Raw genomic sequence first — 12,940 nt, forward strand, 5'->3', positions numbered from 1 at the left:
ATTGGTTGGAAAAATGCAACGATAAATTATTGTTGCAAATCATGCGAATCCTGGTGCGCATATATATCAAACAGGAAGGTGTGGCGGCTGATTCGTAAGACACATAGTAAATACTTAGATTCGACAACTGACTTCACCAACCAAGCGTACGTAGTTCTATCTCTAACGTGCAAGGGACCAAACAATCACCAATGATACGTTTGGGGTGGCGGGAGGAAGCTTCCAGACGTACCATGAGTGTAGGTATAACTGCAGTATAGGCACGATCAATTTGCACCCGAGTCGAGTTAATTGAGAATATTTACGTCACGATTATCTCAATAATGTCGAGGGTATATTCTATGATGGCCGATTTTAACACCTTGTTAAAACGAACGTTTTGTTTTAATATAGCATTAAAATAAAAAGTGTGTTTCAACATTAAAGGTTGTTTTAACAAGTCATTGAAATGGAAATAAGTTTCAACATGTCACTAGTACAAAACGGTTGCGCTAATTTATTTATTTGTCTCAATGTAATATTTATTTCAACAATAGTCCTACTTCCAGAAGATGTAATCTAAATTCAACTTATGTATGAAGTCATACAATAAATTCGTAGAAAATATGCCAAGCTAGATTTTATTAATGTACAATCACTTAAGAACATTTTTAATTTCATATTCAACATTATGAAGTAATCCTTGAGGTGTTAAACTTTTAAAATTTGTAATGTATCAATACCGTGATACGTCAATGTACTCCCCATCAAATAACAGGATTTTCGCTAAACGACTTAATATCACAGCCCAATCGCTCGGTGATACAGCTCAAGTTTCAGCCTTAACCTCCTAAAAAGAGGAAAACCAAAGTGTCATTCAACTGAGAGACCAAACCTCCTTCACATGGCAGCCTAAACTTCTTATAACTGGCAGCCCGAATCTCCTTCGAGTGAGAGCTAGGGAATCCTTCAACTGACAGCCCACACCTTCCACTAACAGTCCAAACCTCGTTCAACTGAGAACCCACACTTCCTTCAGTTAACAGCCGAAAATTCAACTGAGAGTGATAATCCCTTTCAAGATAAACAGCCAAAATCTCCTCAAACTGACAGCCCAAATATCCTTCGACTGGGAGCGCACAACTCCCTGAACTATTAACCAAAGTCTCTCTCCACTAACAGTTTAAACCCCCTTCGCTTCGAAACCCCCTTCGAATTTTTTTCGGGATAATTGGTACATATGAATTTACATCCGACCCATTTATTTTCCAAAACGCCAAAATGTTCCTTTTTTCGTTATCAATCGAATGCCGCAGACGTTTCCAGTTCTTTGACGAATTCTTTGTGAGCTTTGTGAACCTCGTCCCAGAAATCCTGCATTCTTACTCTCGCCAACCACTCTTCCACTTTCGGCCACATTCTGAACTTGAACGTCGTCCATTTTAACTGAATTAATATAGTAGCTACGTAACTGTCAGCGACGGTTAGTTCGCTACAACATAGATACTTTCTTTTCTCAAGGTATCGATTTTCGAGGACCTCTAGTAAACGAGAGAGTTCCCGGATGCCGGACTCGACCAGAGCCTCGTTTGCGGCATCCGACGGCAGACGATATCGGTCCAGGAATTGTGGGTAAGTATACCGGAAGCCAACGATTCTATTAATAAGAATGAGGAGATAATTGATTATCATTGTATCATGAAAAATACCAGGTAATTGTGTTTCACAGAAACTTTTAACATAATTATCATTAAACTTCCAACGGCTTAGTTATTACGGTGACAAACGAAACATCGGGTCTTCAAATCTTGAGATAAACGGAATCAAAAACACTCTAGCTATAAATCACTATACCTTAAGTGACTGTGAAGTTACATATTCATGCCTAACTCAAATATCTAATTCACATTTTACGACAGTGCACAACAAAGATTGTTATTTTCTCTATCCTATGATCCCAAAATATATTGAAACCCTATCTGACATTTAAGCGAATCATTTGGTCATGTAGTCGATCTAAAGATCGTCCCTTTCTGTATCAAAAGCAGTTGGGTACCATTGGTACAGACCTGTGCAGTTCTGAACATGCCCAACTGATTAACGATTCACATTTGTATCGTGTGACTTTATCCGGTCCGTAGCCATTGTAATTCGTGTACTCACATGCCAAATACCTCAAAATCGCCTGCCTGCAAAGGAATATGGGTATGCTCAAACAGGAATAACCGTTTCGAAAGTCCTAAATGCTTCGCGCATTATCCTATCTTTCTCAGCAACATCGAGTCTTCACATTGTTAATGTTTCAAAGCCAAAATCTACGGTTTTGTTTAAAAAAAAAAACAAAATTCCGCCCAACTATTATTTCAAATATCTAAATAAGAAAATGATATCCATTCATTTTACATTTTTCACTGTGAATACTGATATTCTTATGAACGAATATTCGTCTTAGTGGACAAATACATTTACGAAGGGATACGGGCTCAAGTATGAAATATGGAAAAGTAGTGGCCTTTTTACCTGACGTATCAATACGCACAATGCTGACCAAATATCTGCTAATCTTAACATTCCCGACATACCGACAATCCGACATACCGGCACTCCCGACATACCGGCACACCCGACATACCGGCACACCCGACATACCGACATTCCCGACATGCCGGCAATCCGACATACCGGCAATCCGACATTCCGACACTCCCGACAAACCGGCACTCCGGCAATGCAGCAAACCTACATACAGACATTCTAGGCATTATTTAACCAGGCCAGTTGTTTTGGGAATATATATTTGTAAGACTGGGGCATTAGGTTCCTAATAATCCCCTGTAGAGAAATACCGGGATCGTGGGGCGTTTGTATCCTAATATTCCCCTGTACAGAGTTGCTGGAATCGTGGGGCGTTCGGTTCCTAATATTCCCCTGTACAGAGGTGGTGGGATCGTGAGGCGTTTGATTCCTAATATTCCCCTGTACAGAGGTGCTGGGATCGTGGGGTGTTTGGTTCCTGATATTCCCCTGTACAGAGGTGCTGGGACCGTGGGGTGTTTGGTTCCTACTATTCCCCTTGGATCGGTGGGCGTTCGGTTCTTGATATTTCCCTGTATAGAGGTGCCGGGATCGTGGGGCGTTCGGTTCCTAATAATCCCCTGTAGAGAGGTGCTGGGATCGTGGTATGTCAAAAGTCGGGTCGGATTGTCGGTATGTCGGGAGTGTCGGAATGTCGGGATTGCCGATGTTATAATTCAAATACAGAATTATGTACCGAATCACTCATTCATTTTGTCTTAAGCTTCCGCAATGAGGGACTATATTACCATATCTTATACTTGATCCGGGATACGAACCCTTCAAACACGACTATATCGCCGTCAACCAAAAGCGGTACTTCTCTGTGTGGGTACTGGTTAATGAATTCCAGTGTGGTGCCTTCTTTTTCAGAAAAATCCACATCGACTATTTTATGCGGGATGTTGTGCTGAAATAAAAACGTTAGGCTATATAAATCCAACTGTGGAAAATGATTACACAAGAAGCACCCTGCTATATAAGTAACAAAAAAGGTTGAATGCTGGTATCGATTTATAATGCACTCAAATCTATTTCATTTCTTCATTAATTCAATTGATGTTGCATCGCTATTCACGGACATTAATTTCTTTCAAAATTTGGACCCTTAAGCAGGAAGGTTTTCTTACCTGTAGTAAATACAGCCAAACAGCTCTGCACGGTGGGTAAATCCGTACCACGTACAGAGTAACCGTCTCCTTCTCATTTTGCTCGCTTTCCTCCTCCTTAGTTCTCGTCTCTTCGGTACTGTTGGGGCGACATTTCGTGACAGCGTTTGCCATTTCGTGTGAAATGCATCCAAGTTTTCTGTTTCAGTATGTTATATCTGCGTTAATCCGTTAAGGAAATAAAAACCAGTTTTTGCAATTGAAACTCGTAAAAAGAAAATTCGCTCAAAGCTTTCTATGTAGAATATATGGCAAATCTATTGTCTCATTGTATAGTGGTAGTGTTAAGTTATGGATCCTGAAAATATTTCTGACAAAATGTCGATTCTCTAACAAAAGAAATATATATCAACTAAAGAGTAACTAACTTAAAGTACCAAAATGATAAAAAATGAAAAAGGCTTTTTACACAAAACAATGACAGCCGTTTTTGCTGATAATTCAAATTTCATATATATCTTTTCATATATATCTATCAACCCTTTTCAGCCACCACATTTAGTCAACGAAATGATGTCAACGAATCCAATTAGTGTATGCCAACCATTAGCCGGTATAATCCTATCCCGAACGAATTGAAAATGACCTGCCAGTCGCCATCGAAGTGAATGTAGGCGCATACGTACATACGTACCAATTGAAATATTCCACTCAATGTATACTTATATCCATTTTTGAATGGAACAGCACGCGCCAAATACGGTTATATTCTGAATGGGTTATTTACAGATAATTTCAGTATTCATTTCTCCACGGGGAAGTCAATATTTAGTGCGTGCCGGTGAGGTCTAATAGGCATGAAATATTCCAGCACAGCCCACTTATAGAATTTACAGTGCCAGTGGCCGGTCAAAGTTAATCAAAACCTGGTGTTTTACTTGTAGTTATGATTACGAATCAGAATTCTGATGAAGGGTCTACTTAATCGAATTTCGTGTTGGTAATTTGTATAACGTTTGCCAACGGGTCGCACATTTCGGAGGTTTTGTTAACGTACATATAACAAACCTCAGGAAAGATTTTTAAAATTAAAAATGATCCATTGGAGTATTTTTCTAGTTGGCAACTAGAAAAATACTCGAATCGATTATGTATCAGTGGAATGTCGAAACTTAATTCGATTAATGATACAAATTTGGTTTAAATTGAATATTTATCAGGCCTAAATCATATTTAGAAAATGCATTGCCCTAGTCTATAATAATATTTCGACTTAAATTTATTCGAAGCATTCGTAATACATAAATCACATTGATCAAAAATCTATGCACAAATCTACATCGACTTATTAAACGATTCGATTTTGAATTTTACCTGATTCCTTTTCTGCAATGATAAATGCTCAGCTCTTCACGGATTTCTTATAATGAAGGGTCGGTTCTAAGCCTCGCCGTCGGACCTTTTTTTTCTGCAGATTTTAACGACATTAAAAGTTTTTTTCAAGCGTTGATTGGCCGCCAGCAAACTGTGGCATTGTTTGGCATTGGCATTGTTGTGAACTGGTACATCAACCGAGTCATCACCCTAATATGTAAGGTGTCGCGTGTAATCAGCTGTAGAATATGAGTAATAGGGATAATAGGCTTTCATACCAAAGGTCGAACGGTCGAGCTCATAAAAAATGAAAAACATGAAAATAATAACAATTTCTACTTGAATTAGTCGCGAAACTCATAAAAAATGAAAAATAATTCTCACACACTCGAATTTATTTTTCATTTTTACTCGCTAGAAAAAAGTGTGAGTAAAGTGTGAGTGAAATAAATTCGAGTGTGTGAGAATTATTTTTCATTTTTTATGAGTTTCACTCCTAATTCAAGTAGAAATTGTTATTATTTTCATGTTTTTCATTTTTAATGAACTCGCCCCTTCAACCTTTGATATGAAAGCCTATTATCCCTATTACTCTTAAAATATTCATATACATGAATAAAATATATATGAATAACATATAAATTGATAGATTATTCAATATAAAAGTGTGAGTGAAATAATTCATATTTAAAACATTGAATATTTATATTTGAATGAGTTTTAATACAAATTTTGTTATAAAATGAAGAAAGAAGAAGAAGAACCCAACTTTAAAATCGAAATCAATGAAACCAATAAATAATTTTCACAGTTTTACATTAAAAATTATATTTCAGCAACAAATTTAGTGTCCGCAAGACATTATAAAATCGATAACATAACTATGATTAATCAAGTATTATCAAATGAAACTTATTTAATTACTGAACTAGTAGATACTTTTGATAATGGTGTTAAAAATCCTAAAGTATTCAATACAGTTTTAAATTTTAAAGGAACTTTAGATGAAAACATAATTAATATTCTTAAAACTCCTTTCAATGAAAGAAATAATGATATAATACTTTCAAAAGATTACAATGATTTGATTAACTTAAGAATTGAAAAAAGACAATTATATTATTTCAATTTTGATAATAAACAAATTATCTATAACGAAAATTCATCAAATATTGGAATTCAATGTGAATTAGATAATGAAAAATCATTTAAAGATATAGCAGTTCAATGTAATTTAGATGATGAATTTAGAAAATTCAATCCTAATGAAAAAATTCATTGTTATTGCGGAGGTAAATATTCAAAATCACATAAATCAAAGCATTATGAAACAATTAAACATAAAAACTTGCGTAAAGAGTAACAATTCTACATTATAATTATTGAATTGAGTTAAATGATTTAAATATCTAATAGACTGTTAAAATGATAAATTGTTTGACAGTTGAAATGATAAATTGTTTGACAGTTGAAATGATAAATTGTTTGACAATTGAAATGATAAATTGTTTGACAGTTGAAATGATAAATTGTTTGACAGTTGAAATGATAAATTGTTTGACTGTTGAAATGTTAAATTGTTTGACTGTTGAAATGATAAATTGTTTGACAGTTAAAATGATAAATTGTTTGACAGTTGAAATGATAAATTGCTTGACAGTTGAAATGATAAATTGTTTGCAAGTTGAAATGATATATTGTTTGACAGATGAAATGTTAAATTGTTTGACAGTTGAAATGATAAATTGTTTGACAGTTGAAATGATAAATTGTTTGACAGTTGAAATGATAAATTGTTTGACAGTTGAAATGATAAATTGTTTGACAGTTGAAATGATAAATTGTTTGACAGTTGAAATGATAAATTGTTTGACAGTTGAAATGATAAATTGTTTGACAGTTGAAATGATAAATTGTTTGACAGTTGAAATGATAAATTGTTTGCAAGTTGAAATGATATATTGTTTGACAGATGAAATGTTAAATTGTTTGACAGTTGAAATGATAAATTGTTTGACAGTTGAAATGATAAATTGTTTGACAGTTGAAATGATAAATTGTTTGACAGTTGAAATGATAAATTGTTTGACAGTTGAAATGATAAATTGTTTGACTGTTGAAATGTTAAATTGTTTGACTGTTGAAATGATAAATTGTTTGACAGTTGAAATGATAAATTGTTTGACAGCTGAAATGATAAATTGTTTGATAGTTGAAATGATAAATTGTTTGACAGTTGAAATGATAAATTGTTCGACTGTTGAAATGATAAGACAGTTGAAATGATAAATTGTTTGACAGTTGAAATGATAAATTGTTTGACAGTTGAAATGATAAATTGTTTGACAGTTGAAATGATAAATTGTTTGACAGTTGAAATGATAAATTGTTTGACAATTGAAATGATAAATTGTTCGACTGTTGAAATGATAAGACAGTTGAAATGATAAATTGTTTGACAGTTGAAATGATAAATTGTTTGACAGTTGAAATGATAAATTGTTTGACAGTTGAAATGATAAATTGTTTGACAGTTGAAATGATAAATTGTTTGACAATTGAAATGATAAATTGTTTGATAGTTGAAATGATAAATTGTTTGACAGTTGAAATGATAAATTGTTCGACTGTTGAAATGATAAGACAGTTGAAATGATAAATTGTTTGACAGTTGAAATGATAAATTGCTTGACAGTTGAAATGATAAATTGTTTGACAGTTGAAATGATAAATTGTTTGGCAGTTGAAATGATAAATTGTTTGACAGTTGAAATGATAAATTGTTTGGCAGTTGAAATGATAAATTGTTTTACAGTTGAAATGTTAAATTGTTTGGCTGTAAATTTAATTGTTATTTGATTTAATCATTTAAAAGTTTAATATTTAACAATGATGATAAAATATTTAATTAAAAACTAGCAAATATTTTATAAACTGTTTAATTTTTCTCTTAAATAAATGGATGGTTTCATCCAAACTGGGAAAAGTGATTTGAAACATTATTTAGTAGCAGGTGGATTAATATTGGCCGCGCTTTTCTTTTATTATGAAAATATCAGTAAGGATTTGATTAATGAAAATATAAAATTGAGCAAGAAATTAAAGAAGTTAAATGGAAACAATCACAGGAAGTATAACAATAAAAAATTTAACGATTTAAATGATTTGGAGGATTAAAACAGCATCTTTTAATTTAATTTATTCTATATATTTTGACTATAAAATGAGTGAAAATAAGGTATTAGAAATATTACATCTAATATATAAAAATCAACAGAATATTAAATCAATTATTATGCTTACAGGTTTATTTTCATTCTCAGTTTATACTATAAAACAGTTGTTAGAATTCTATGATTGCTGTAAAATTAGATACACTGAATTAATAGAAAATATGAATTATATTTCAGATAGATTGAATAATATTAAATGCTGTGAAATATGTAATAAAAGATATACAAATTTAAAGAGTTTAAAAACTCATAAATATGTTCATGAACTTGATGAAAAATTATATGATTCAAAATAAGAAATCGACTGTTAAATTAGCTGAAAATATAAAATATATTAGTTGAAATGTATGAAAATGAGTAAATTATATTTACGTTAAAAAAGGAGGGTTGAGGTGTCAATGTATTAAATACGTATTAAATACGTATCAAATACGTATTAATGGTATTAAATACGTATCAAATACGTATTAATGGTATTAAATACGTATTGATGGTATTAAATACATATTATGCTTTATTTCCGAAAATGAAGTAACAGAAGTAATTTATGTTTTAATTCATTCAAGTATGATATTGTAAATTCTTTACATTTGACTAGGATAATACAAGAGTGATATTAGTTAGTTGGCTTATTCAATAAGAGAAACAATGAAATAATACAAGAGTGATACTAACAGTTAAAGTTATTGAATTTCTTGTTAAATCTATTTGAATTCTAGTAAATTCTTGTTAACCAATAGCGCGACAACTGTCAAACAATTTATCATTTCAACTGTCAAACAATTTATCATTTCAACTGTCAAACAATTTATCATTTCAACTGTCAAACAATTTATCATTTCAACAGTCGAACGATTTATCATTTCAACTGTCAAACAATTTATCATTTCAACTGTCAAACAATTTATCATTTCAACTGTCAAACAATTTATCATTTCAACTGTCAAACAATTTATCATTTCAACTGTCTTATCATTTCAACTGTCAAACAATTTATCATTTCAACAGTTGAACAATTTATCATTTCAACTGTCAAACAATTTATCATTTCAACAGTCGACAATTTATCATTTCAACTGTCAAACAATTTATCATTTCAACAGTCGAACGATTTATCATTTCAACTGTCAAACAATTTATCATTTCAACTGTCAAACAATTTATCATTTCAACTGTCAAACAATTTATCATTTCAACTGTCAAACAATTTATCATTTCAACTGTCTTATCATTTCAACTGTCAAACAATTTATCATTTCAACAGTTGAACAATTTATCATTTCAACTGTCAAACAATTTATCATTTCAACAGTCGACAATTTATCATTTCAACTGTCAAACAATTTATCATTTCAACTGTCAAACAATTTATCATTTCAACTCTCAAACAATTTATCATTTCAACAGTCGAACAATTTATCATTTCAACTGTCAAACAATTTATCATTTCAACTGTCAAACAATTTATCATTTCAACTGTCAAACAATTTATCATTTCAACTGTCTTATCATTTCAACTGTCAAACAATTTATCATTTCAACAGTCGAACAATTTATCATTTCAACTGTCAAACAATTTATCATTTCAACAGTCGACAATTTATCATTTCAACTGTCAAACAATTTATCATTTCAACTGTCAAACAATTTATCATTTCAACTCTCAAACAATTTATCATTTCAACAGTCGAACAATTTATCATTTCAACTGTCAAACAATTTATCATTTCAACTGTCAAACAATTTATCATTTCAACTGTCAAACAATTTATCATTTCAACTGTCTTATCATTTCAACCGTCAAACAATTTATCATTTCAACAGTCGAACAATTTATCATTTCAACTGTCGAACAATTTATCATTTCAACAGTCGAACAATTTATCATTTCAACTGTCAAACAATTTATCATTTCAACTGTCAAACAATTTATCATTTCAACTGTCAAACAATTTATCATTTCAACAGTCGAACAATTTATCATTTCAACCGTCAAACAATTTATCATTTCAACAGTCGAACAATTTATCATTTCAACTGTCGAACAATTTATCATTTCAACAGTCGAACAATTTATCATTTCAACTGTCAAACAATTTATCATTTCAACTGTCAAACAATTTATCATTTCAACTGTCAAACAATTTATCATTTCAACAGTCGAACAATTTATCATTTCAACTGTCAAACAATTTATCATTTCAACTGTCAAACAATTTATCATTTTAACTGTCAAACAATTTATCATTTCAACAGTCAAACAATTTAACATTTCAACAGTCAAACAATTTATCATTTCAGCTGTCTTATCATTTCAACTGTCAAACAATTTAACATTTCAACTGTCAAACAATTTATCATTTCAACTGTCAAACAATTTATCATTTCAACTGTCAAACAATTTATCATTTCAACTGTCAAACAATTTATCATTTCAACTGTCAAACAATTTATCATTTCAACTGTCAAACAATTTATCATTTAAACTGTCAAACAATTTATCATTTCAACTGTCAAACAATTTATCATTTCAACTGTCAAACAATGTATCATTTCAACTTGCAAACAATTTATCATTTCAACTGTCAAACAATTTATCATTTCAACTGTCAAACAATTTATCATTTTAACTGTCAAACAATTTATCATTTCAACAGTCAAACAATTTAACATTTCAACAGTCAAACAATTTATCATTTCAACTGTCAAACAATTTATCATTTCAACTGTCAAACAATTTATCATTTCAACTGTCAAACAATTTATCATTTCAATTGTCAAACAATTTATCATTTCAACGGTCAAACAATTTATCATTTCAACTGTCAAACAATTTATCATTTTAACAGTCTATTAGATATTTAAATCATTTAACTCAATTCAATAATTATAATGTAGAATTGTTACTCTTTACGCCAGTTTTTATGTTTAATTGTTTCATAATGCTTTGATTTATGTGATTTTGAATATTTACCTCCGCAATAACAATGAATTTTTTCATTAGGATTGAATTTTCTAAATTCATCATCTAAATTACATTGAACTGCAATATCTTTAAATGATTTTTCATTATCCAATTCACATTGAATTCCAATATTTGATGAATTTTCGTTATAGATAATTTGTTTATTATCAAAATTGAAATAATATAATTGTCTTTTTTCAATTCTTAAGTTAATCAAATCATTGTAATCTTTTGAAAGTATTATATCATTATTTCTTTCATTGAAAGGAGTTTTAAGAATATTAATTATGTTTTCATCTAAAGTTCCTTTAAAATTTAAAACTGTATTGAATACTTTAGGATTTTTAACACCATTATCAAAAGTATCTACTAGTTCAGTAATTAAATAAGTTTCATTTGATAATACTTGATTAATCATAGTTATGTTATCGATTTTATAATGTCTTGCGGACACTAAATTTGTTGCTGAAATATAATTTTTAATGTAAAACTGTGAAAATTATTTATTGGTTTCATTGATTTCGATTATAAAGTTGGGTTCTTCTTCTTCTTTCTTCATTTTTATAACAAAATTTGTATTAAAACTCATTCAAATATAAATATTCAATGTTTTAAATATGAATTATTTCACTCACACTTTTATATTGAATAATCTATCAATTTATATGTTATTCATATATATTTTATTCATGTATATGAATATTTTAAGAGTAATAGGGATAATAGGCTTTCATATCAAAGGTTGAAGGGGCGAGTTCATTAAAAATGAAAAACATGAAAATAATAACAATTTCTACTTGAATTAGGAGTGAAACTCATAAAAAATGAAAAATAATTCTCACACACTCGAATTTATTTCACTCACACTTTACTCACACTTTTTTCTAGCGAGTAAAAATGAAAAATAAATTCGAGTGTGTGAGAATTATTTTTCATTTTTTATGAGTTTCGCGACTAATTCAAGTAGAAATTGTTATTATTTTCATGTTTTTCATTTTTTATGAGCTCGACCGTTCGACCTTTGGTATGAAAGCCTATTATCCCTATTACTAATATGGATCCCCAATCAAGGATCTATTTTCATGGAACTTCTTTTAGTTCCATATTATTACGTATTTATGTTTCAGCTCGCGCATTAATTCCTCAATTTACTCCAAACATATCTCTACACGTTGCACTATAATTCCGTATATCGGACTTGGGCCCACTAGGTAAATTTAATTGGGACTCAAAACGAACGAATGAAGTATTGTGACAACTTTCCCAACGATGAATTAAGGTTAACTATGTGAATGATGTTGTTTCTTATTCAGATATCAACCTGGGAGCGGACCGGTATGACGATAAATAGAAGTCAACAAAAGAGAGACAATGCTTGATTTACATATCTTTCAACACGATTGATCATATTTGATTGGCTTGATCAATACTGTATATATTATATGTAATGTGCACAGGCAATCAAAAGTCATAAGTCAGCACTTCAGCATCTTTTCCTGAATCCGAAGACGAGTTCCCGGCAATATATATTTGCAATTGTACTAAGCAAATTATTTTGAAAGAAACAACCACTTTTAAACTTGACTGGTAACTGAAAATACACAATTGACGGCAATAGAATGTGTCAGTAGAAATTTCCTGTGATGACAGGCTAGTGAGCCCTAAAAGTACACAACAGTAATAGAGGGATAATTTGCAAGGGAACG

At 30.9% G+C, this 12,940-nt stretch overlaps 1 protein-coding gene across 1 annotated transcript; it reads right to left on the minus strand.

Annotated features, from left to right (window-relative positions):
• Positions 1 to 1,278: 1,278 nt before the first annotated feature.
• Positions 1,279 to 3,836, minus strand: LOC141902153 (glutathione S-transferase theta-3-like). The gene is made up of 4 exons (XM_074789793.1): positions 3,684 to 3,836; positions 3,333 to 3,463; positions 2,049 to 2,168; positions 1,279 to 1,636 (listed from the first exon to the last, which is right to left on the minus strand). The coding sequence occupies exons 1-4, from the start codon at positions 3,834 to 3,836 to the stop codon at positions 1,279 to 1,281; spliced, it is 762 nt and encodes a 253-aa protein (XP_074645894.1).
• Positions 3,837 to 12,940: the final 9,104 nt, after the last annotated feature.

The sequence above is a fragment of the Tubulanus polymorphus genome, chromosome 3 (assembly GCF_964204645.1).
Source record: "Tubulanus polymorphus chromosome 3, tnTubPoly1.2, whole genome shotgun sequence".
Classification (NCBI taxonomy): domain Eukaryota; kingdom Metazoa; phylum Nemertea; class Palaeonemertea; order Tubulaniformes; family Tubulanidae; genus Tubulanus; species Tubulanus polymorphus.